Genomic DNA, 25,617 nt, shown 5'->3' with positions numbered 1-25,617 from the left:
AGCTAGGGGGTCATCTTTGAGAACAAATTAGAACTTAGCGATTGTTTTATGGGCTTTACGAGATTAATTAAACAGAGCAAAGCCTGGTGCCTTGAACATAAGCTGAATTTAATAGAGCACATCAGAGAAGACGAAATGGAAAACTCTTCACAAACAGGATAGTCTGGTGTTTTGGTAACAGTGAGCCAGGACAGTGTCAGGAAAGGCAAGCATTTTCTGATAGTTTTCATTTTGCAGCTTCTTAAATGAATTATCCTTGCACAGTCCATCTTCATTATTCATGTACTCTGTATTTGTGAATTCACCTATTTGCTAAAATTTATTTTGTGGTCATTCTCTAATGACCATTCTCTCAAAACTCTGTTTGCACAGAGTTGTGAAAAATGTGAGTCACCTTCATGTTTCATGTAAGTACCTTCATGTTTCTGGTTGAGACAAAACGAGGCAGTGCTCCACTTTCTTGTTTCAGCTCTTATATGGCAAAGATGTTTTACCTGTTTAGTGTCATGTTTATTTAGTGTCATGTTTATCTCATTTTTGTAGTTTGGTGATTTTGCTGTTTGAGCCGGCTCCCATGCATAGTGGTAAAGTACGGTCCAATGTTCCTAAGTACAAGAAGGCTGGGATGCGTCTTACCGGAGAGAGCTCTTACTAGATTAACTTTGTGCGGCATAAGTTAAAGTGCTGTTGGCCTTGAGTTCAATGTTAATGATCAAAAATACTTATTGAGTAAAGTGTCTTTAAACAAAAAACACACATAAAACAAGTTAATAAACTGATAGGTTGATGGAAGTGTTGTGACTAGAGGCTTGTAGGAACCTAGCCCTGCATTTCCCGTAAGAACAATGGCTCAGTGTTTGCTAATTCAGCACTTGCAGACTTTATAGACCATAACTATGACAAGTAACAAGAATCAGTTGTAGTGCTCATTTTCAATATAATCTCTCAAGAAGAGAGATCAGGACCACGAATGCAATTGTATAATATAAAGTTTCATAATTTATTATTTTCCAAGATACCTAGAAATTATGATGAAACTATTTGTATGAGTTTCACAGAGATCACCAAAATGTGCCTCGCTGTAGGGTTGGTGGCAGCTGAAGGACTTGGTCAGAGCTCAGACAGTTATAACATCTGCCTTCTGGTAACTTTTTTGGAAAAGAACCGTATCTTCTACTTCTCTGTTTTGAAGATTTATTTTGAGAACTGCACAACCACTATCTAAAAAGTCTTTATTTTTTGAAGTTTATTTATTTATGTTGAAAGAGAGAGAACAAGAGTGTGAATAAGGGAGGGGTGGAGAGAGAGGGAGAGAGAGAATCCCAAGCAGGCCCCTTGCTTACAGTGTGGAGCTTGATCTCCCCACCAGAGATCAGGACCTGAGCCAAAATCAAGAGTCGGATGCTTAACTGACTGACCCACCCAGGTGCCCCTAAAAAGTCTTTAAGTGGTGAGTTAGCACATCCTTTAAAAATATTTTCTAGGGGCGCCTGGGTGGCGCAGTCGGTTAAGCGTCCGACTTCAGCCAGGTCACGATCTCGCGGTCCGTGAGTTCGAGCCCCGCGTCGGGCTCCGGGCTGATGGCTCAGAGCCTGGAGCCTGTTTCCGATTCTGTGTCTCCCTCTCTCTCTGCCCCTCCCCCGTTCATGCTCTGTCTCTCTCTGTCCCAAAAATAAATAAACGTTGAAAAAAAAAATTAAAAAAAAATATTTTCTAAATAGTAGGAGGAATCATGGAACATATACAAGGTCGGAGTGATGATGCAATCTTAGTAGTTTGGTATTAAAACCCAGACCAAAACTCAGGATTCTTTTTCACTCATTTTTCAATATGTGCCTGTAATCTCTCATGTTCTGAAAGTTCATTTATTAAATGATCTTTTCTGGCAATTACCTAATTTCAGAAATATCTGTTTTAGGCATGCTTGGGTGGCTCAGTCAGTTAAGTGTCTTATTTCAGGTCAGGTCATGATCTTGCAGTTTGTGGGGTCAAGCCCTGCATCAGGCTCTTTGCTGATAGCTCAGAGACTGGAGTCTGCTTTGGATTCTGTGTCTCCCTCTCTCTCTGTCCCTTCCCCACTTGCAGTCTGTCTCTTTGTCTCTCTCTCTCAAAATAATAAATCAATATGAAAAAAAAGAAATACCTGTTTTAGTAATTTTCTTACTTGTTATGGGAAATTTTATCTATAGCAAAAATTACTTCCTGTAGTAAGTATAAGAAAACTTTGTTTCTGTATACCAAATAAATTGGCAGGAGGTTCAGATAGGGAATTACTAGAATTAATTTGTTAATATCTTCTCTTTTTATTGAACTGTAATCCAGTTTTAACATTATTAAACTTTCAAGTAATCAAGTAGAAAGAAAAATAGTAAAACAATACAAAAGTAATTGGTAGATTATAACAGTAAGTCATACAACCTGATCCCAATGTTTTTTTGCATGAGCAACAAACTTTTGTGGTTTAAAAATCATAGGACTATCACCAATAGGATTTTTTCTAATTCACACTTTCTTATGAAAATCAGAATTTTAGGCACTACCTAACACGATTGTGCATTAGGATTGTGATGAGTAATGATCATGTATACAGGCTGCTTTTGTGTTTTAATGAGCTGGCTATGCTAATTGGTAAAATGCTCAGTTTAATTTTATTTTTATATGCTAATTCTTATGCTGAGGACGTAAAGAAAATCAGGACAAGTCTAATGTATATTTGGCAGTAAACATATTGTAATTGATCAAGAAATAATTATAGTCTATTTCTCTTTTCTATCGACCCCATCCCATTTCTTCCATTGTTTAACAGACTTCTAGTTACAAGTAAATGGGCCTGTATTTCCTTGAGTCTATCTGAACATAAGCGAGAAGAGATAGGAATGAATAAGCATCAAGTATATAAACTATAGCAGGAAGGGTAATTGATAAATTCACATGGACAGATGGTAAGATCTATACCTAGAGTATAGAGTGACTCTTATTTTCCTATCATCCTTTCATAAATATGTCATGGCACATTTTATAAGATCAGATATGATGACACCATTAAAATAATGTGAAAGAGTATTTAATAAATGGGAAAAATATTCTCAATATTTTAAGTAAAAAATTGATTGTAAAAAGTATACAGTGACTGAATTGATGTTGATTTTTTAAACAAATAAGGCAGACTGGAAATAAGTCTCCCAAAATGTTGACAGTAGTTGTGTCCTGATACGGAATTATAAATTATTTTAATATTTTTGCTTATACAGGTCTATATTGTGCAAATTTTGTGTAATGTATATGAATTACTTTTACTGTCAACTCACTTTTACAAAATGCACTTCTTAGTATTCTCTTTCTCTTGAATATATTCCATTTTAAAAGGCATATATGTGAGTTATATAAATTCAAAACAGATGCCTTGGCTCCACTGGTTAAATATAAGACTAAAGCAGGGTGCCTAAGTGGCTCAGTCAGTTGAGAATCTGACTCTTGATTTTGGCCCAGGTCATGATCCCAGGGTCGTGGGATTGAACCCCACATCAGGCTCCACACTAAGTGTGGATTCTCTCTTTCCCTCTGCTCCTCACCCACTCGGGTGCAAAAAATAACACTCTCTCTCTCAAAAAATAAAATAAGACTAAGGCTTGGCTGATAAATTACCTAAGTAGATATCAGAGCCCCTCAAGACCTCCTTATCTTCCCACCCTAAATTTCTCCTAGAGGTTAGCGTATACACAGAGGGCTTCATTTGCCAACTGAGTAGATCACTCACAAATTATATCTTATAGTCTATATTCTTCCTCTGATCTTCAGATCTACATATCTAGGTGTCTGCTGAACATCTCTTGGAGATCACAAGGCAGCTCATACAATATCATCCAAAGTCAAACCCATTATCCTGCATGCCTGCCCACACCTCCAACCTGGACCTCTTTCCATCTTTTCTCACCCAGAGCCTACCAACACCAAGCTCCATTCGGTCTACTCCTTAATTGTATCCACTAATTTGCTCTGAATTGCATCCAACACTTCCTGCCTGCCAAACTATAATAGTCTCCTTTTCCATCACAGTTCATTTATGATGTCCCAAATATTGTGTGGGACACATTTAAACTAAAAATCTGCTCATTGTCTGAAATTCCAATTTAATTGAGCATCCCTTATTTTTACTACTACCTCTGGAAACCCATTATTAACCATAATAATTTTAACTCAAACAACTGAATAATCAGGTTGGCTTTTAATAACTGAGTTAAATTTTTTCTTTAGTGTTTACTTATGAGTTCATATGATCCCTGTGACAATGACAATATACACTCAATTGACTCAAAATGATTAATTCACTGACCACATAAAGACCTATTTTTGGAAGTAAAAACTAACTTTACAACTCTTGCAGAATTTTAAGTACATGGGTAAATTTTAACCTCACTGAGAAATATTCTAGCATTTTGGGATCCTCAGTGAGATTTTACATCATCTTCATCCAATCAGTATATAGAGACAAGTTTTTAAACCCCAAACCTCATTTGAATTTTACCCCAAATATGAAAATAGAGATAATCCAGTCCCTTTGAATGGTGTTATACTAATTGGAAATGACATCTTCCCAACATTTTGCTCAGGCATTTCCTGTCACAGAGGACTCTGGCTGTGTAACAAGGACAGGATGGGAACAGCTGCCTTAAGGGAATCCTTTTTTAGACAACCATAAGGAAAGAGATTTCTCCCTGGTGGCTTGGCCATCTGCCATTTGGACTCTGTGGAAATGTTGTTATTTATGATTTCACTTTTTCCTCCAGTTATTAAATGATTTGTACAAGGAATTTAATTTGTCTTACCTCATGAAAGTTATATGTGTAAAGAACCCACTAGGAAATACAAACCAATTATAAAAATAAGTAGAGAAATTAATAGCTAATTACACATTTTTAAAAATTATAGCCATTCTTCAGTTTTATGGTTTTACAACTAATTATTCTGCTTTTATACAATAGAAGAATTAGTTACAAAACTATAAAACTGAACAAAGTATTTTCTCTTGCCTTTGGAAATAAGTATAAGTATAGTCATTTTAATTCACTTAAAGCGAGTGATATAAATAACCTCTGGAAATTTCAAAATTGATAGAGACTTGAGGACTGTGTTATGTAGCATACCAATAGTTTTGATGCTTTCCTTCTGAGTCCCTGAAAAACCAAAAGCAAATAAAAAGACGTGCCATTTACTGTCAGGCACGAGGGGGCGTTTAATCCTCCCTGTTAAGTGGTCCCAGAATACCCTCCTTAAGAATCCTTTCATCCCTCCCACATATGTTAGGAGGTAGAGTGCTGGAGAACTTTCTTAATGTGTTCTCATTAGAATTAACCTATACACACTATTTCAGAAAAGCTCCTAGTTCCTTTGTAACTTGGCCAGGCAGGTGGGTAGATATTTAAAGGCATCACTTTGTCCAAAATATTCCCGGTCTTCATCTAACTCTAAGCATCGGAGATCACTTGCAATAGTAATGCTATTTTCACATAAATTCTCTAAGACATGGGATTGGTCACAAATTATGGACCCTTTCAATTCAGCTTTTCTACTGCTGTAGGTTACTTAGTGTCCTTTAAAGCAAGTCATGAATGGCATGTATCACTTTGCAGCAGAAAGTCTGAGTCATGTAGTTGAACTTGGGCATACACACGTGGATTGTGAGAGATAGACTTGAAGTTTCAGTGCTGTTGAGATGCTGTCATAGCTAGTGGTCCAGGAGTACTCAAATCTTCATTTCACCTTTCCTTCTCAGGGAGTTAGCAACCAAGAAAGCTAGATGAAAGGACCAAAACGAAGGAGAAAACAAATTACCACTTTGTTAATTGTATGGGAAGTACCCAAATCCTCTCTAGTGCAGTTCTGTCTGGTCTAGACAGAACTTGTCTATATATATCCAAATATATAGATTGGATAATGAAGCTTGGGCTCAGACACCTAAATAACAGCCCCCCCCCCCCCCAAACTTTCCTCCACTCTGAATCTGAGATATCTGGTTAGGCCTAAGAAAGTAGAATAGAAAACAACAGGACCATTTACATCTACCCTAAGCAGGCAACTCCTGCCTGATTTCTTGTGACATAGATACAGTAAGGGATGAAGGTATGTCTCATGACTGCTAACTTTTTAGAAATACTATCAGTACCTCTAGTAAAATCATGGCCCAATACAGTTCCTGGTTGCTGACCAATTGCATGAGCAAGTAGGCCTTCCTTCCCAGGGGGTATTGGGACAATAAGTAAAACTGGGATGCAGAGACTAACATGTGGGAGGGAGGGCCAGAAGGTTTTAGTCCCAAAATGTCATATTTGTTTTCGATCTTCAAATTCAGTGCTTTGTTTGTTTGTTTGTTTCTGTTTTTAGTTATAGGTAATGCCGTCCCATTGATGACTTAGTTGTCAGATGTATTTTGTCAGGATACAAGTGAAGTAGAAGGCTCTACAGTAAGGCTGATTTGATTCTTGAAAACAATATAGTTGCACTGGAGAGTGTCAACTGAGATTTTTTCTTGAGTGCTAAAAGGAAATGCTGCCTTGTCAAAGGCACTTACTATATACTGCATCGGCATGGTTGAAAAAAATAGTAATGAAGTAATGAAGCATACTGCCTAAAAAAGGTCTTTTGTGTCCTTTGTGACTAAAAACTGCAGAGTCCATTTAACTTCCCCTTCCTGCTTTGAGAACATAAAGAGTACTTTGCATGGCATAGTTGTCACTGAACCAAGGAGGAATGCTTCTTCAAGTCGATGGCCCATTTCTGGAAGCAATATCAGTTGCCATATTGATTTCACCAGTAATACCATCAAATGTCTGCCTTAATGACTGAACTGTTTTTTGCAAATCATTTCAACCTAATAGAGATGTATTGTCCTTTGCTTCTTTATACCTGTCAATATTTTTCTTGTCCAGTGGGTGGCATGTTTTCACTAAAGTTGATGGCCATACAGAAATGTAGAAAAAGACATTTCTCTGGAAATTTTATCCTTCTTGGACTTTCACAGGATTGGTTTGAGGCTTGATGGTCTAATTATAGCAGACATGACTTGTAACCAGTAAGGGTCATTTTTTTTTTTTTTTGCAAACAAAGTGGTTGGTTCTAGACATTGTCTCATACCTTAAATCCCTTAGTTTATAGGACTTCCAACACTACAATTTTAAACAAAATGTTTCTGCAGCTACAAAAGCATATGGAAACTATAGATGATAGATACATGGATAGCTATAGTTCTAAGTACACAGCATTTATTTATGGTTGCCATTTTTCCAAAATGGAAGACAAATTCAAGGCAAAAATTAAATACTTTTTGGATTATTTCTTCCATTATTAATAGATGAACCAATTATCAGTTGATTTGGAATTATTTCTACAAAACCTCCTAAAATAAGCAGATTATGTTTTCAGCAACTTAAGCTTTACTTCTCTTTCATTCCAGCCATATGAAGGATAGTGTACACATTCATATCAGGGCACTTATTTTTGCATGGATGAAACCCACTCCACTACATGCAGTTAAATTTAGAGCCACAAATTCATTATAGATACCTCTTCCCCTGCCTAAACTCTGCCTTCAGAAAACCTGCCGTGTTTTTTATTATATTATGATAAATATATTGTGGCTTAATATTGTAAATGTTGTCCACCCAGCCAGGTGGCCTATAATAATAAAAGGGTACGGAAGGAATCGTTTTACTTTTAATTTATGAGAATATTTAAATATTTTAAAATCAGATACCGCATCAGATAACTTTCCTTTATTCCACTTTTATCAGAGTTTCCAAATCTGAAAAATTAAGAAAACCATTAAAAATTGTAAATATAGATACAAATATCAGTGTTTTTAAAAAATTTTTGATTTATTTATCTTGAGACAGAAAGAGCACGTGTCCACGTATGAGTGGGAGAGGGGCAGAGAGAGGGAAAGAGAGAGGATCCCAAGCAGACTCCGTGCTGTCAGCGCAGAGCGAGACACGGGGTTCGAACCCACGAACCCTGAGATCATGACCTGAGCCTAAATCAAGTCAGATGCTTAACTGATTGAGCCACCCAGGAGCCCCTACAAAGTCTTAATACTTATATTGGTTTTTTTTCCTACTTTAAAAATATACATTCTTGCTTGTTTTTTCAACAAAAACTATACATTTAACAAACCTTAATGAACACTATAACGTGGTAGGATTTGGACCATATCATTTTCCCGTTTGGACTTTGTTCCTCATTAATTTGCTCTAATAATTCTGATCATTTGTCTTTCTACTTGAAGTACCTTGGTCTAATGTCAGACATTTTGATTTTTCATAGTTACTGAAAGGTTTATTTCTTTTTGGCAGTCACTGATATAGAGGGGTGTATTCTAATTGTAATTCTATTGACATTTTAGTAGCCAGCCTGTTCACAATGATGCACTACAAAATCTCTGGAGTATCTTGTACTCGAAAGAAATGTTACCCTCCATTAAAGTATATGTTGCTTTCCACGTTTATAAATTTTAAGGAATGGGAGCTAATGTCATCTTTTTATTATATTAAACATATCTTAAATATAGGTAGGTCTTTGTGTTTCAAAGCCCTTATTTTTAATTTCCAAAATCCTGATGAAGTTTCAGAATATTTTCATCTAAAACTATTTTCTTTTTTTTTAAGTTGGGTTTATGGAAGTATAATTTTCATAGAGTACTGGTATTTCCTCTTTTCAGTGTACAATTCTGAGACTTTTAATTATGACATGCAATCATGTGATCATCACCATTATCAAGGTATAGGAGTTCCAGCACCCCCCAAAAGTTCTTTATGCCTGGTAGTCAACTCATCCCCACCCCTAGCTTCTGGCAACCTTTGATCTATTTTCTGTTCCTATTATTTTGCTTTTTCCAGAGTGTCATATAAATGAAATAATCATAGAGTCTGACTTCTTTCACTTAAGCAATACTCATTTGAGATTCATCCACATTGTTGCATGTATGAGTAGTTTATTCCTTTTTATTGCCAAGCAGTATTCCATTGTACAGGTGTGCTTCCATTTAATTATTCATTCACAGTTGAAGGCTATTTGAATTGTTTCCAGTTTGTGGTGAATATGAATAGAACTACTGTAAGTATTTGCATACCAGTTTTGTATGAATATACATTTTTATTTACCTTGTATAAATAGCTAGAAATACATAAGGGAATCTTAAGGTAAGTGTAGGTTTAACTATATAGAAAACTGTTCATCTTGTTTTCTCATGTGGCTGTACCATTTTGCATTCCTACCAGCAATGTACAAGAGTTCTAGTTGTTCAACATTCTTGCCCATACAAAGTGTTCATTTTTTTAAAAATCTAGACATGTTAATAAAAGTGTAGATGTATCTAATTACGGCCTTATTTTTAATTTTCTTAGGGACTAGTGATAGTGAGTATCTTTGATGATGAGTATCTTTTCACATTTGCTACCCATAGATCTTCCTTGCTGACATGCCTATTCAAGGAGTTTATCCAATTTTTAATTAGGTTGTTTTCTTACTATTGACTTTTGAAAATTCTTTATATATTTTGGATATGAGACCTTTATCAGATATGTGTTTTACAAACATTTTTGCCTAATCAAGTTGTTTTTTCATTTTCTTAAAGTTTTCCTGAGAGTTAGTTTCTACTTTTTTAAACTATGTTTTAGTCAGATTCTCAGTTTCCAAACCCTGACATTAACAAATTTTCACTAATTTCTAGTGAACAAATTATACAACTCTTCGAATTGGAGGGGGCTCAAAGAAAACAAACTCTAAAGATAGCAGTTCCATATAACATCCACTTAAATAATACAGCAATCAGGAGTTCTTTGGGCTGAAACTAGCAGAAAATGCAACTTCATTGGCTTAAACAAATATTTTTCTTCATTACAAGTTGAGAGATAAAGGCAGCTGCTTACAGTGTTTGAGGAGCTCCACATAATCAGAGCTGATATAGACACTTTTTCTTGGCCTTTCTCTTGCAGTTGTAGGTTGCTACTACAGCTGACCATCTTCACACTCAGAACAAAAAGTAAGGAAGGGAAAAAGGATAGCGCTTGTACCAAGAGGACAACACTTTTCCAGAAGCCTCTCACCTACTTCCAATTAAATTCTTATTGGAAAGAACTAGGTCATACGGCGAGGCAGTGCTAGGAGGAGGAGGCTGAAAATGGGGGCTGGGCAAGGTGAGCCTACCTAGTATCTGCCTCACACAGCCATTTTAAAATAACACGAAATACAGGGGTGCCTGGGTGGCTCAGTCAGTCGGGCATCTGACTTCAGCTCGGGTCATGATCTCACAGTCCATGGGTTCGAGCCCCGCATCAGGCTCTGTGCTGACAGCTCAGAACCTGGAGCCTGCTTTGGATTCTGTGTCTGTCTCTCTCTCTGCCCTTCCCCTACTCACACCTGGTCTCTCTCTGTCTCAAAAATAAATAAAAACATTAAAAATATTTTTAAAAAATAGCACGAAATACAAAAGGCAGTAAAACTGTAAGAGCAGAAGACAGAGCAATCAAAATCTAATTTTGAACTCAAGGTGTTTCCACACTTGCTGACCAAGCAGCTAAATTCTAAAGGTGTAGCTTCCATTGCATTTTAGGCATGCATGTAATAGTAATAATAGAAACATAGTAGCTATTATCATAAGAATTTAATAAGAATAATAGGTTATGGTTTATAAAGCCACATACTTTATCTTCTTTGACTGCCTCTCGAAGATAGGGCTTTACATAATGGAAAACTAAGATGCATAGATAGTAGGTCACTTAAAGTCACACACAAAAGGGAACCAGGATGAGAAACTCATAATACAGATTTATCATCCCATACCTACCTCTCTGTACCAATCAGGGTTTTCAAAATCAAAAAGAATTATTCAATGTAAAGTTTATGTTTTGATATTATCTACATAACCTGTGTGTAAATGAAAGCTCAGAAGCAAAAATCCTATTACATTAGAATTTTAGCTGTTCAGTTTAATTTATCTAAATGGGAATTCTGTTGTATAGTTGGTAAATAAGTTGAAGTAAAAGTGTAACTTTTACTTTATTTGTATTTGTTATTCTCTCAGTGATAAAATTTCCATCTAGAAAAAAGTAGTCTATTTGCTTTCTTAATATAAAGAAAAGTAAAATTTATATTATTTATTTAAAAATTTTTGGAGCGCTTGGGTGGCTTAGTCGGTTGAGCATTCAGCATTTGGTTTCGGCTCAGGTCATGATCTCGCAGTTTGTAGGGTTCGAGCCCTGCATCAGGCTCTGTGCTGGCAGTGTGGAGACTGCATGGGATTCTCTCTCTCTCTCTCTCTCTCTGCCCCTCCCCCACTTGCACTGTCTCTGTCTCTCTCAAAAAAATAAACTTAAAAAAAAATTAAAGCCCTTCTATAGTGAAGATTTATGTCAATTCAAAGTTTTAGAAGATGCCTTTAATTTTTTTTCTTTCATATTTTGGTCCAGGTGCTTGACACACTGACTAGAGTAACTCCTAAACGAATGTTAGCAGAACGAATGAACAAACGAACTTTCTGAATCAAGTGACTGCAACCCCATTGCCTTGATTGAATCGATCTATATTTGTAAATTTTCGATAGCTTGGAATAAGTTCCAAATATTCAAAATGCTATTGAATCTGTGAGATTTATTCAAAGTCAGTAAATTACTGATACTAAAATGTAAGCTCAAACTGTGTACAAGAGTTTCTGTAAATTATTCAACTTTCACTAGGAATTAACCTATTTTACCAATGGAATGTGCTTAAAATGCTGCTGTAGCTGACATTGCCCAGAAATTTGGAGACCCAAGTGATTCTGGAAACTATAAGCCCCACTGTCCTGTGTTGAAGCTCACACAACCATTTTCTCTTCTCTTCCTTTTAAGAATTCTCTGAGGGCAGCTGGTTAAATACTTTAGCTTTCTATAACAATTTCCTTCAAAATTTTACAAATACCTGTACACTTGTCCTTGAAAAGTAAGATAGGTAGGGATAGAGCTAAGAAACTTTAACAAGACAATATAACCAATGGAAATAGAATTAGTGTTTCCAAGTTCTGACTTGACTCTCTAACTAGACCATGTCAGCCAGTGTTTAAAAACTGACTAATCAGAATCTGTTGTGCTTTACAAAAGAAAACACTAAAAATAATATTTGACTTCTTTCTTTGAATCATAGTATATTATAATCATAAAATATTATTAAAAATGCTATTTCACTTTAATTGGGAGTGATGAATTTGTTGGTTTCTGAATCGTATTGTACATTTGCAGCCACCACATGTATAATGATAAGCGTCATGTTGAACCTAGATACCTTTATTCAAAATATAATAAATACTTGTGACATCTCCAAGTTTTTGTTTCCTCAGTGCAACCAAAATGGTAGTAGTCCGATGCTGTCTTAATAAGAAAGCCTGATGTGGTTAAAAGAGGAAAGACGTTGGAGGCAATTAGATATGAATCTCTGTACCAGATCTGCCACTACCTGTGTGGTCATAGGCATGTTACCATCTCTGTGACTGCTTCCTTGTGTGTAGAGAGCCTCAATCATAAGTTGTGAGCATTGACTGAACTCTTAGATATAAAGTGCTTAGCATTATGCTTGGCCTGCAGTAAGTCCTCATTAAATTCACACCAGACTTGTGATTACTTACTTCAAGACGTATTCGTTGAATAAGACCCTTTAATTTATTTACAAGATCCTTTACTCACTGCTACGCAAGGGTCTTTTTATGGCCTACTAATTATTATGTATAAGAAGAAATGATACAGCATGATTTCTTAGTTCAGGGTTTCTCGATCTCAAGACTATTGGCATGTTGACATAGTTCTTTGTTACCGGGGGCTACTCTGGGCATTGTAGGATATTTAGCAGCCTCTTGGTCTTCTAATACTACATACCAGTAGCATCCTCCTGCTCTTCATTTGTGACAACCCAAAACGTCTCCAAACATTGCCAAATCAATTGGTGCAGAAACGCCCCCAGGCAAGAACTACAGTCTTCCATCAATTCTCTGTAAAATGTATTCACGGACTGCTAGTCCTAGGAGATTCTTCCCCAAAGATCTCAGTGTCAAATAAGTTGGGAAACATTGAATATTAATAATAATAATAGTAATAATAATAACTATTTTTTATAAACTTACTATATGCTGCAAACTGTTCTAACCTTATTTAATCCTCCTAACAGACCTAGAAGTTAGTTACAACTCTAAGGCATATTTTTCAAATTAGAACATTGCACTTGGTCAAGTAACTGACCGAGATCATACACTTAATATGTGGCAACTGCAGAACTTGGGCGTTATCTGTACATCGTACTGCCTCTTGCATACTCCACTTTTTAATTCACAGCTCAAATTAGAATGTTAAGGATAGTTATTCTTAAATTTTTATTTCTTTATTTTAGGAGCTTACAAAATTAGTTTTTGCTGTTATCAGTTGATGACAATCTCCTAACTGTGTGCAAATGATTGTCTACATAAACATACTTTGATGCACGTAAATATATCATTTTCCCTGGAAAAGATAATCAAGATGTCCCTAGAAAAATTCAAATGGTCCAAAATCAAGGAGGGAGAAATTTCTTTGCTTGGAGGAGGCAGGGAACAATGAACAGAGAAAATGAAATTTGAATTGGGTCTTTTATCATCATGTTAAACTGGGTTAAAGAAGATTCTGCCAAATGAAAGGGCATTCCAAACAGAGCAAACAGCATATCCAAACGCCTAGGCAACTGGGAGAGCATTGTATATTTGGGGAATAGTGAGGATGGAGGAAACGAAGTTGGGGAATAAAACTAGAGAAAAGGCTGCGTTCTGCATTATTATTGCTGGTTTGACTCGTGTGGGCATTGGACTTTGCAACCTTTACTCCAAGGGCAGTGGACAGCCAAAAGCTCGGTAGTGACACGATCAGGTAGGTACTTGACAATGATAACTAAAGTCGATAGTGTTTGGTGGTGGAAAACCCAATTAAGACACTAATGCAGAGCTTTGAGCAAGATATAATGAGTAAAGACAGAATGAAGGGCCAGATTTGAAAGAGTTTCTTAACAAGAAAAGCAGAGTAAGGAAAATCTTCCTCCCAAATGGGCTGTAAGATCAAGTAAGTGGAATTTATTTGTAGAAGGGATATTTCTGCAAAATAAAGTGATGTACTTTCAAGGAAATAACATGGAAACATGTTAAGCAGCTATTCTGGTAACCTAGAAAATTTGCATTAACAAGTCCCAGGCTCCACAAATGCTTTCCTGGAAAACTCTTCCTTTTTCATTCCGATTTCTCACTAAAATTGTATATACTCCAGTTATTTAGTGAAGTTTCAGCCTACCTGATAGATTCTAAATAGTGCCCCTACCTTTTTAGTCTAGACCACTTTGTCTTTTTCCCAAACATGCTACTTGGGAAAGATGAGTCAGCATTGATGGAGATTCAACCAAATGTATTTGAAAAATGATGAGCCAGCCAAGAGATGTTGGAAAGAGATTGGTCAGAGATACTCAAAGAATGGTTGTGGAATGGATGTATTAATCACATTCTGAATTCACTTTAATAACTTTGGACTTAAGTGTGGAAAATATGATTAATAGAAAGGAAAAAAAATCTTTGATTGCAACTTTCTATTTCATCTTTTACAAAATAGTTAATGGGCCAATCGCAAGAAATATCCCAGCGAAATCCCAAATGGACTTTTACCTCTGCACATTATGCAGTTGATTTTTATGACTATTATTTAAATCTTTAAAATGGGCATATGGTCTAACATACTTAGCCTTGTTATTTTTTTCTATCTTCTCAAACTGTCCTTTAAGAGTCATTCTGTATATGTAAGTTATTTATAATGAAGCAATTTATTTTGCCACCGATATACAGATTTTATAATCCCATCCCTGACAATTTAGAAGGAAAACATTTTTTTCTACTAACAATTTTTGTGGTTGTGCCTAAAATCATAAATAATAATAATACCTGCTGTTTAAGGAGTGCTTATTAGGTGCCAGGTGCCTCGAAAGTATTATTTCAAATGAAACCCATACGAAATAAATATTCTTTACCCATTTTTCAGAAGGGCAAAAAGAGAGTCAACATGGTGAAGTGGTTCAGCCAGGACCTCACAGTCCATCAATTATACTGCAAGGCTGAAACTTAGGTCCGTTAGTCAACAAAACCTATGTGCTTTCTACAATATCATTTTGGGTCCAAATTTTACCTGTATTTTTTTTATTTCATTTAAACGTTAACATGAACCAGAGCTGATAGGTTGCTCTGTGTTACTGGTGCTAAAATCTCTTATTTTACTTGTTCCTGCCCCTGGATATCATTTTATTTCTCTATTTATGAATTATGAATATGTGTCACAAAAGGTAACATACATTCCGATAGGCAAGGAAAAGATATTGTTACACAGCTTTATATATAAAATTTTTATCAGATATTTGAGAGAAGGCACTATATGTAGGGGTAAAAATTTTTACTGACAAAGTAGCTTTTATAAAATCAAGTATCCGAGTTTTTATACCTGATAAACACGGATAACCAAATAATAAGTGCTTGCCTTCTCTGCTGCAGCCCTCACCCACCAAATAGGAGAGATTTTTTTTTTGGTCCAAATCATCAGGATAATTGATTCAGACTTATTTCAGTTTGTAACAGAGAATTTCTGTTTTACAAATGAAAATTTGTCATCCTATCTGCAGTGAAAGAATTGATGCTCTTAATGTTCTTACACATTCTTTTTTTTTTTTATGTGAACATTTTAGGTGTATCAATATATGCATGAAACGATAACTGTTAATGGCTGTCCTGAATTCCGTGCCAGGGCCACAGCAAAGGTAAGACTTGAGTAACTTTAAAAATACATTTGACCCCAGTGATCTAGTAATTGATTGTGCGCGTGTGTGTTTCAGGTATTCTCGTGTGTACACTGTAAGAGAATTTAGACATCAGTGGCAGCCCAGAGTCTAGAACCAGTACTGCTTCCCAGGTAAAAATCCTAATGGAAAATTGAACGTTTCTGCTGCTTCTGTAGCTTAAGAAAGGAGAATGATTTCATTAAACTCACTAACTGTCCATTTGGCACAAGCAAATCTACTGGTTCATTGTATGAAATAATACATGGTTTTCTGACACGTTCCTTTGATCCAAAAGAACCTGTTCGCCTTTCAGTGCATGAAGATTTACTTGCACAAGTCGAAAGCTTTGACTTCAGTTAGACATGAGGAGAACTCACCTGAGACCCACTGACATAGGATCCTTCCAAGTATACAGCTGAGCAGTGGGTAGCTTGCTGAAAGAATGTGACACTGACCTAAAGGGAAAGCCTGTCACCTTTTGTGAGAGTGACCACGTGTGCTCTTTAAAAACTCAAATCCAGACATTGCAGAGAAATCTAATGGAAATCTTACACGAATGGTAAGCTTATAGCAATAGGATAGTGAAATTATCTGGAAAATAGACCATTAGGAAACAGTAGTTTTAAACTAAAATTACTGATGTAGTTCCTATTTTACAAACAGAAGTGCTGTAATCGATGCACAACAGCTTGCTTTTTAAAAGCTCTTATCCTTCTAATAATGTGTAAGAAATAAGAACTGGTGAAAATAATCAGAATTTTCCATTTAATTCTTTTGTGTTATATCACCTCTTGTTTGGTTTCTATCCTGATTTCTTAGTTTTCATTCTGTAACTGAACACTGTAGATTTGTAAGGTTTTTTTAACCCAGGCAAAAGGAGGGTATTATTATCGTTACATCATGCTTTGCTTGTACTGAAGTGGAACACACACAGAAAAATGATCCCTACATGGTTTAATTAAGGGGAAAGTGAATTATGTAGTGTTTTACCATTCTCATTTCTTATTCATGTAGAACAGCAGGATAGCAGCATAATGTTGCAATAGCACAATATTTTCTGGTTGTTTCTGGGCTGTCTGCATTGCATCCATGTCAGCCATTAAAATCTATGCATGACGACGAGGTTTGCATGAGCAAATGCATGTAGCTAAAAACAAGCCATTATTTCCATATCATTCACTAAACTTCACTAAATGCAGACAGTAGCATAATGCTCAATTGATGTGATAATGCTGTGTGTGGAAAAGAATGTACAGTCGTTGGCAATCAATATTTTCACAGTGTTGAGTAAATCACTTTATAGTAGGCATCTAATCAACTGTGGTTAAGTCAGGTTAATGGAAATGGAAAATAAGAAGCAGGCAGAGGATCTTTTCTTGATAGAAACTACTTAAATGCTGTTATTTTATTTCCATGAGGGGTGGGAACTAATGGTAAGTTGTGTTTCCAGCTTATTTTTAAAAATTCATGTATGAATTTTAAAATAAAATGACGTCCACATTAAATGACATTTTGTACATCTAGGTTTAGAACCATGAGCTGCTCATTTTGCCCACGTTGCCGTAGGAGTTGAAATATTAATGTAAAATGTAGGGGGAAACATCTGTACCAGACAAGAGGACCTCTCATAACAACACAGAGTACTGATGTGAAATAATAATAATCTGTTTGAATCTATTTCCTATTTTAGCTTTTATTTGCTTTTAGGTATCCTCAATCAAAAAAACAAAAAACAAAAGCAAAAACAAAATGTGCCAAGCCAGTGTTCTGGCAATAGCAAGATTATATATGTATTCCCCAGAGTATACACGTATAAGTGCTTCTAAGCACGTTGAATAAACGTTCATGTACATGCACCGGGGTAGACTGGGTGTCCTACAGAGAAGTGGATTACATCATCTCTGCCCGTCAGGTGCTCATAGTCAACACGTATACATAACAGTTATGGCGTGTGTACCGTATAAAGGTAATATGAGGACGCAACCTATTTTGGAGTCCAAGAAAAGGAGGAATTGCATCTAACTAAGGTAACTGGGGAAGATTTTTATGAAGAAGGGAAATTTGTACCATAATGGATAAGCTCTAGAAAGCCGGGAATAGCTAGGCAGGGCTTTACCAAACAAAGGAGTCATAGATGACGTTTAAATGAAGCGAATCTTCCCACCACCCCGCCCCCACAGCCCCATCTTGTTCTTTCTTTCACAGGAGAATGCTATAAAAATAAGAGGAGTTGCCTGATCCTACGCACTGCAAAGCATACGATTAGCCTTATTTCCCTCGTTGTATTACCAAATGACCATCTTTTCTTTCAGGCAACAGTTGCAGCTTTTGCAGCTAGTGAAGGCCATTCCCACCCTCGGGTAGTCGAACTGCCAAAGACTGATGAAGGCCTTGGTTTTAACGTGATGGGAGGAAAGGAGCAAAATTCCCCCATTTATATCTCCCGCATCATTCCTGGAGGGGTGGCCGAAAGACACGGAGGCCTCAAAAGGGGAGACCAGCTGCTATCAGTGAACGGAGTGGTATGTTCATAAAATAACCGGAGGTTTTCTCCCCTAAGCACATTTTTTGCCCCCTGCTGTTTCTAAAGTCAATGTTGAAATCCTAGAACAAATCATCATTTTGTGTCCAAACAGCTTCCTCAGCATTGATGGACATTAACCCTACAAAAGCAATAATTTTATAGTTTTTATGTCTCATTTCATCTGTTCGGGTATGATAAGTGTGAACTAGTTGGAAAACTATCCCAAGAAATTATCCCAACTAGTAGAGTTTTCCCCCATATGATACTCAAGTTGAATTAATGCTTAGAAGAGCATAATAATAACTCCAAGGTTCTATCTATTCAAATTACTATAAACAATTACACGCATTTTAAAAATAACGACAAAACTCCTCATCCTGTGTTTTTTAATTAAAGAGGAAGGATATTTTTAATATACATAATAATAACGCACATGGAAAAAGAATGCGCAGATAATTCCTTAATGTACAGCTATAGTATGATAAAAACATAATAACCTCTTCCCCAAAAATGTTTGATTATGTTGTCTATTCATCATATATATTTTGACTTTGACATGAAGTTAAGGTAGATTAAATGTGTAACATTTTAAAGTAGAAGTAGGAACATACTCTTTTGTTCATAAACTCATATTCTTTGGATGCCGTTACCTCCACATGTAATAAAGACCTGCTAAAGAAATAACTTTATCTGAAAGGAACAATTTTCTACCCATAACTTCTACACGTACTAAGAATAATCTAAAAGCATAACTTTCAGAAGTTTAAATAAGAACACATCAATGTTTATGTTTATATTAACCTAAGATCTTTTCCCTAAGGACTTAAGATTTTAATAAATAAACTAGACCTGGGTTATTTGTGACCTTGTTGATTTCTGCTAAGAACACAATATCCAAAATAAACAGCTTTTAGAACGTGATATTGGTAACTATGGGGTAAATTGTTGTATATTTATATCTTTAATTTTGTTTATTATTTTTTTTTATTTTTAGCATGACTAGCTGTTTTGTAGAACCCAAAACTACTCATTTAACTCTGCTGACCCCTGATATACGTCAAAATCATTAATCCATGAATATTCTATATCACTTCAGAATTCCAATTCTAAAACTACCATTTCTTTCACTTTTTTGTATGTAACCATGTTTTGAGATGAGCTTTCTTATTGACCTTTAGGTAATTATGACTTTTTCAAAGCATGTTCCAGCTGATAATTTCAGAGTCCAACTTTCCAGTAGACGGTTCTGGAGCTAGGCCATGCAATTATTTCACAAAGTAATCTCTACCTCGGTGTATGAATTTATTACAATTGATCTAAATATATTGGGTACATCAAAAAAAGTATAGATTTTTTAAAAATGAAAAGTACAAAAAAGAACCAAAAACACAGTCAGAGAAATTGTGATTATATGAAGCAACAATAGATATAAGTGAATTCAATGTAATAGGTGGTTGACTTTTAACTATCTTTAAAGGAGCTAAAGAGCCTGTGTTTATTAACCCGTGTATAGGCACAGCTATCGGCATTTCATAATCTCTCATCCATTCCTTGCAACGAACATGTGGCTTTATCTGCAGGGGGTATTGGAGAGTGGAATCAGACTCATCAGTCTCTATCAGTCAGTGTTCATGTGATTATAAATTAATATCCCCTATACTTGAATTTCCTAGTCTGAATAAGGGGAGTAGTAACTAAAAGCTCTATGAAGATTAAAATGAGGCAGGGCATCTTTTAAGAACGGTACTGTGATAATTTAGTCCCACAGACTTTTTCTTTTCTTTCTTTCTTTTCTTTTCTTTTCTTTTTTTTTTTTAGAGAGAGGTAGGGGAGAGAAGCTAATGTGGGTGAGGGAAGGGCAGAGGAAAAGGGAGAAAGAGAGAGAGAGAGAGAGAGAGAGAGAGAGAATCTTAAGCAGCCTCCATGCCCAGCATGGAGCCTGATGAGGGGCTTGATCTCACAGCTGTGAGATCATAATCTGAGATGAAATCAAGAGTTGGACACTTAACCAACTGAGCCACCCATGTGCCCCAGTCACACACACCTTTGATAAGTAAGTGTGGTTACTGAAGAAGGTTGAAGAGGGTTAGCAGTAGCCCTATGATATTGTTAATGCTAGTCTCGTTGAAAGAAAATCTTGAGGCAAATTCTGCTACACGTGTAAGCATATTTTAGCAAACATAGTAGCAAAAAGGCATTCATGCAGCCTCTGTCATAAGCTGATGAAATTCTAGTTCTCTGTCCATTCAGATGTTCCAGTCATTACCTTGGAAAAAAGGTTTACTGAGGCAGATGAAACAACATTCCAGGGCCAGGATTTTGTTACCCTTATATTCAGCCTCAGACAACCAGAAATTCTAGTAAACTGACAGTTGGAAATAGGAAGGTTTAGTGACCAAACTTAGGCCACTAATCTTATGGTATGGGCTATGAGCCTTCTGAAGATGTTTGCATTCTTTTCCTGCAAAGGTGGGCAACGTCCCCAAAAGTCTTTAATATTCCACATATATATAACACTTTTAATTTTACCATTTACATTCCATTTGCCATGCTAGTTAATAAGTCACTGATTTTACGAATGAGAATCCATTTCTGACCTATTTTTGCTAATAAGCAAAGCTTCGTTTGTTCATTGAAATAGGTATAACAAATGCTTTTGTGGTAGCCAAGCTCTGGAGTATTGCTTATCTGATTTAGTGCTTTGCGGACGACCCTGGACTGGTTTAAGCTCCTGAAGTTGGGGTTTAAAAAAATATTGTACATCCATATAATCAAACTATATATTATAAACTACCTATTTTAGAATCTTTGAAAGTAAGTTATATACATTTTAACAGTACCCAGTATTGCTCAGATGTTCATCAAGAGGTAGTTTTTATTCTGTAAATGAGAAATTTCATGCATTTCTCATAGTCATGCAGAGTGGTTAGCCCCAGGCAAGAACCTGGCCTTGCTTCTAAAACCCAATCCAGAAGTCTTTTCAGTAGAAATTTCAGTCAGATAGACGTACTTAAAAAAAAAAAAAAAAAAAGTGACAACTCTGTAATGGAAGAGTGAAAAAAGAGAAAAGATTTAGCAAATGATCAAATTATTTCTTCTTACACTTTAAAGTACCACATGGGGAAATTAATATGAAAGCTTTTCAGAACATGTCATTATGAAGCGAGAACAAATTTTAGAAGAAAGTGATTTGAAGGGCTGAAGCAAACCTGAACTATTTCAGTACACGACCTCTGGGAAAAGTTTCCTAAAGTCCCACTTAAAAAGTGAAGAAATTATTCCGGGGATCTTATCTGAAAAGACATTTGAAAGGATGTCTTGATTATGTACGTTTGTTTTTCTTCCCTGCCTCCTTTTAGAAAGGATATATCACAATATTTGGTGAAAAATACAATATGTGCATACAGAACTGTTAACATGGCATGTTAGGTAATAAAGTAGGATGATGGAAAAGGGGAAAATCAATAAGTAGAAGTAAAGAAAAGATACAGCAATTGAGCAAGTGTTTTTCCGTGTCTCTATTAGTATCTTGGAAGTCAAAACAGAAGGAAACTCATACAAGCTCAGCTATCATTGGGAGGAAAGCTTTTTTTTTTTTTGTATTCCTGAGCTCCAGAGAAATTTCCCATGGGATTCTTACAGATGAGACACTGAATCACCTAATGCAATTTTATAGAAAATACAGAGGCCTTTGTATAGGGCTACTTCTTAGGTCAACCCTCAGTAAAAACAGCAGAATGCTCAATTAAAATTTAACATTAACAGAAGGTCAAAATGTCACAGTTTGAATTTATAGCTTCCTAATGATCTTCTTTTCACCCTTTTATGCCCAAGTATTTCATCAGCAATTTTGAGAAGGACTAAAGAACCATTTATAAAGGCTGCAGCCAATGTGGAGCCAGCAGAGACAGTAAATAAATTTAGTGATAGATTCCAGATATTAAAAAATCTCAGAAGAACAGTAGCATAGGCCGAATTTAATGAGAATCTACATGAAATCCTGTTCCTGTGCCCAGAAAACTTGCTACATAGGTGCAAAATCAGGGAAGAATGGCTAACCATCAAAACCTGAAAAAAACAAACAAACAAAATCCTGGGGATTTCAGTTTATTTTAAGAGGAATATTAGGGAAGTTAGTTGAGGGAAAAAAATTACAAAAACATGTTAATGTGAGCATAGGGGCTAATAATACGAATACAGTGTACAGACATCGAAGGAGATTGGTCATGCTCTGGAATGTGCTGTTCAGCTCACACCCCATTGTGCTCCAATCTGGGTTCCATCCTTGTGGAGGACAGTTCAATTCATCTGGAGATGAGAAGGCTTGTATACAATGAACAGGTTAAAGAAGGACTTGAGCTGTTTAGAAGAGAGAAGAGGATATTCAGGGGAATTCTGGCTGTCTTCAGTTGTCCTGCATTGTGTCAGGTGCCTGATGGCAGAACCAAGACCCCTGGTAAAAGCCACAAGGAAGACAGATTTCAGTTTATTATATTAAAGAGCTTTTAAACACATAGAACTCTATGAATAGGGAAAGACTGAATCATAAAACATTATGTGCCCGTGATTTGAAGTTTTAATCAGATACTAGAAGACCACCTCGAAAGAGTACTTTAGAACATGTGTCCTGTAGAGACAGCTGGAACAGTTGGTCCCTTCTAACTCTGTAGCTGTGATTCTATGCCCTTCGATGGGATTTTCCTGACACTGCTATACACACCCCCACACCCTTCCTTATACAGGTAAGTGGGCTCCACCTACTCTCTGTGTACACTACTAAGGAGAGATTTTTCCTAAACAGATTAGAAATCTACTACAATATAATACTTTTTGTTTATTTAGCACTTAAAACTTACGAACAGCTTTTACAAAAGAGATTCTCCCATTTGTTCCTTAGAACAGTCTCATGAAATGGGTAGGGCCAGAATTTGTTCTCTCTCTCTCTCTCTTTCTCTCTCTCTCTGTCTCACACACACACGCTTGCACACACACACACACACACACACACAAATACAGAAATGGATACACAGAAACCCACATGAAATACACACAAACTGAATTTCAGCCTTTACTGTGATCATCACTGATACTTACCAAATGTAATAATTAGTTATTTAAAAAGCACCTGGGGGCGCCTGGGTGGCTCAGTCGGTTAAGCGTCTGACTTTGGCTCAGGTCATGATTTCATGGTTCATGAGTTCAAGCCCCACCTCGGGCTCTGTGCTGACAGCTCAGAGCCTGGAGCCTGCTTCAGATTCTGTGTCCCCCTCTCTCTTTGTCCCTCCCCTGCTCACACTGTATCTGTCTCTGTCTCTCTCTCTCAAAAATAAACATTAAAAATAAATAAAATAAAAATTAAAACAATGTCAACCCCAATGAAATATGAGTAAGTTCTGTGGATTGTGCCAATGTCAGTTTTCTATTTTTAATATTATACAGTAGTTTTGTAAGATGTTAATATTGGAAGGAGCTGAGTAAAGGGTACATCAGACTTCCCTGTCTGTTCCTTTTCAACTTCCTATAAATCTATAACCTTCCCTAATAATCTTGTTTTAAACAGAGAAAGTCCGAAAGAATCAACCTGAAATATGATGCCCTACTGGTACTGATGGGAGAGAGGGCAGGTGGGAAGCAGAAGGCAGACAGAAAGATAAAATAAAAGCATGAGAATTTTAAAAATATGTCACAGTGAAAAGAGGCTTTCATTAGCCTCTGAAATCGAAGCATGTTTTTAGAGCATCATTGGTGGGAAAATGGCAGTTGAATTCGCCTAGCTCTGTAGTTAATCCTAAATGAAGCTGTTGCTACAGTGTATGCACAACACTAATTGATTTTTAAGCATAACAGATGAATGACTAAAAGTTTAGGGATGGAACAGAATAAATTGTTTTCCTGGAATTTGGCTTTTTTCCCATTTTATAAATTACCTGTGCCAAGTTAAGGGTGAGTACTCACAGTCTAAATTATTTATGCTGAAAGGCTGTCAGGTGTGGGATGTGGACGAAGCGAAGTGAGAATTCCTTAGATTTGAGCTCTGTGGGGCTGTAGCATCCCAGAAGGGAAATCTGCATGAAAAACTTATTTACCTGTTACCTGAATGAAGAGAAAACACAAATAAAATGATTTTTAAAATTACTATGAAATGCACTAAGATTTCTATGAAAATTTAAGCTCCACATCAAAATGTGTGCCCGTTGACAGCAGTAATTTTTGTTCATTGCCTTATCTTCAGCCTTAGAACAGTCCCTGTAAGTAGTCGAGGCTCCATACAGAATCATTGAACTCCAGACACCATTGTAAGCCCTTTACGTAATGTATTTAGTATTTCCCCATAATGATCTTTGGTGGTAGGTGCCATTGTTAGTACTCTAATTTTACAAACAGGGAAACTGAGAGAGAGAGAAATCAAGTAATGATAGAACTGGAAATTCTAACTCAGGCAGTCTGGCCTCATTCATCGTAATTTAAAAGTAAGTATATACCTTAGCCATTGATAAATTAGTATTTTTATGTATCTGTAGAAAACATCAAAGTTTCTTAACCTTTATGGGTTTATGTAAGTGCATTCTTGATGGGGAGAGGATCTGTTCTTTTTCTCAGATTCTCACAAGGGGCTTTACCGTTTCAAAAGTTAAGAACCGTTCCTAAAAATAGTAATGTTTCGAAAAAGGAGGAGTTTACTTGAATTCAAATGGCTCAGAAAACTGAAGAGGCCTGAAGAGTTTAGTTTGAATGTGTTTGACTTGTTCTATATCTGCCTAACCCTTCCGTCCACTCCATGCCAGACATAGAAATTTCAGAGTCTAGAGTGTGGCCTAAACAGCCAATTACAGCCCGGATTGATCCACACTCGATGCCGAGGTCTGCTTGGCTGTTAGAGGGGAGCAGGCACAGACCTAAGGGGTCAGGCAGAGAGTTTGAGCTTCAGTCTTTGCTTTCCCTAGAGGCCTGGCACCAGGATCCCCAAGTCTGTTCTAGGCTACGAGGCCTCGAGGAAAAGCTATTCTCCTCCCATCCTCTCTCTGTCTAGGAGTCATTTCCAGATTCTTTACCTTTCTTGGCAGCTAAGTAGGAGGTTGTTTGGGTTGTAACGAAATAGGAGTGCAAGCTGGAATTCCAGTTAAGTACTGAAAATTTTTGTTCTCCGATGGCATCATGTGACACTCCACTCACCATTGTCAAGAAGCCAAGAGAAATGCGATCATGTTGTTTTATCCCAGTCACCTTTGGAATGACACACGCAA

General features: G+C 36.4%; 1 protein-coding gene across 1 annotated transcript in view; it reads left to right on the top strand.

Annotated features, from left to right (window-relative positions):
- Positions 1-25,617, top strand: part of LIN7A (lin-7 homolog A, crumbs cell polarity complex component) — a 128,106-nt gene that overhangs the window by 70,016 nt on the left and 32,473 nt on the right. Inside the window, exons 3-4 of the mRNA XM_043561605.1 lie at positions 15,757-15,828; positions 18,162-18,371. Coding sequence (XP_043417540.1) covers positions 15,757-15,828; positions 18,162-18,371 — 282 coding nt within the window. The remainder of the gene's footprint in view (positions 1-15,756; positions 15,829-18,161; positions 18,372-25,617) is intronic.

The sequence above is a fragment of the Prionailurus bengalensis genome, chromosome B4 (assembly GCF_016509475.1).
Source record: "Prionailurus bengalensis isolate Pbe53 chromosome B4, Fcat_Pben_1.1_paternal_pri, whole genome shotgun sequence".
NCBI lineage: Eukaryota > Metazoa > Chordata > Mammalia > Carnivora > Felidae > Prionailurus > Prionailurus bengalensis.
The sequence above is the reverse complement of the archived record's forward strand: the minus strand, read 5'-3'. Positions and strand labels throughout refer to the sequence as shown.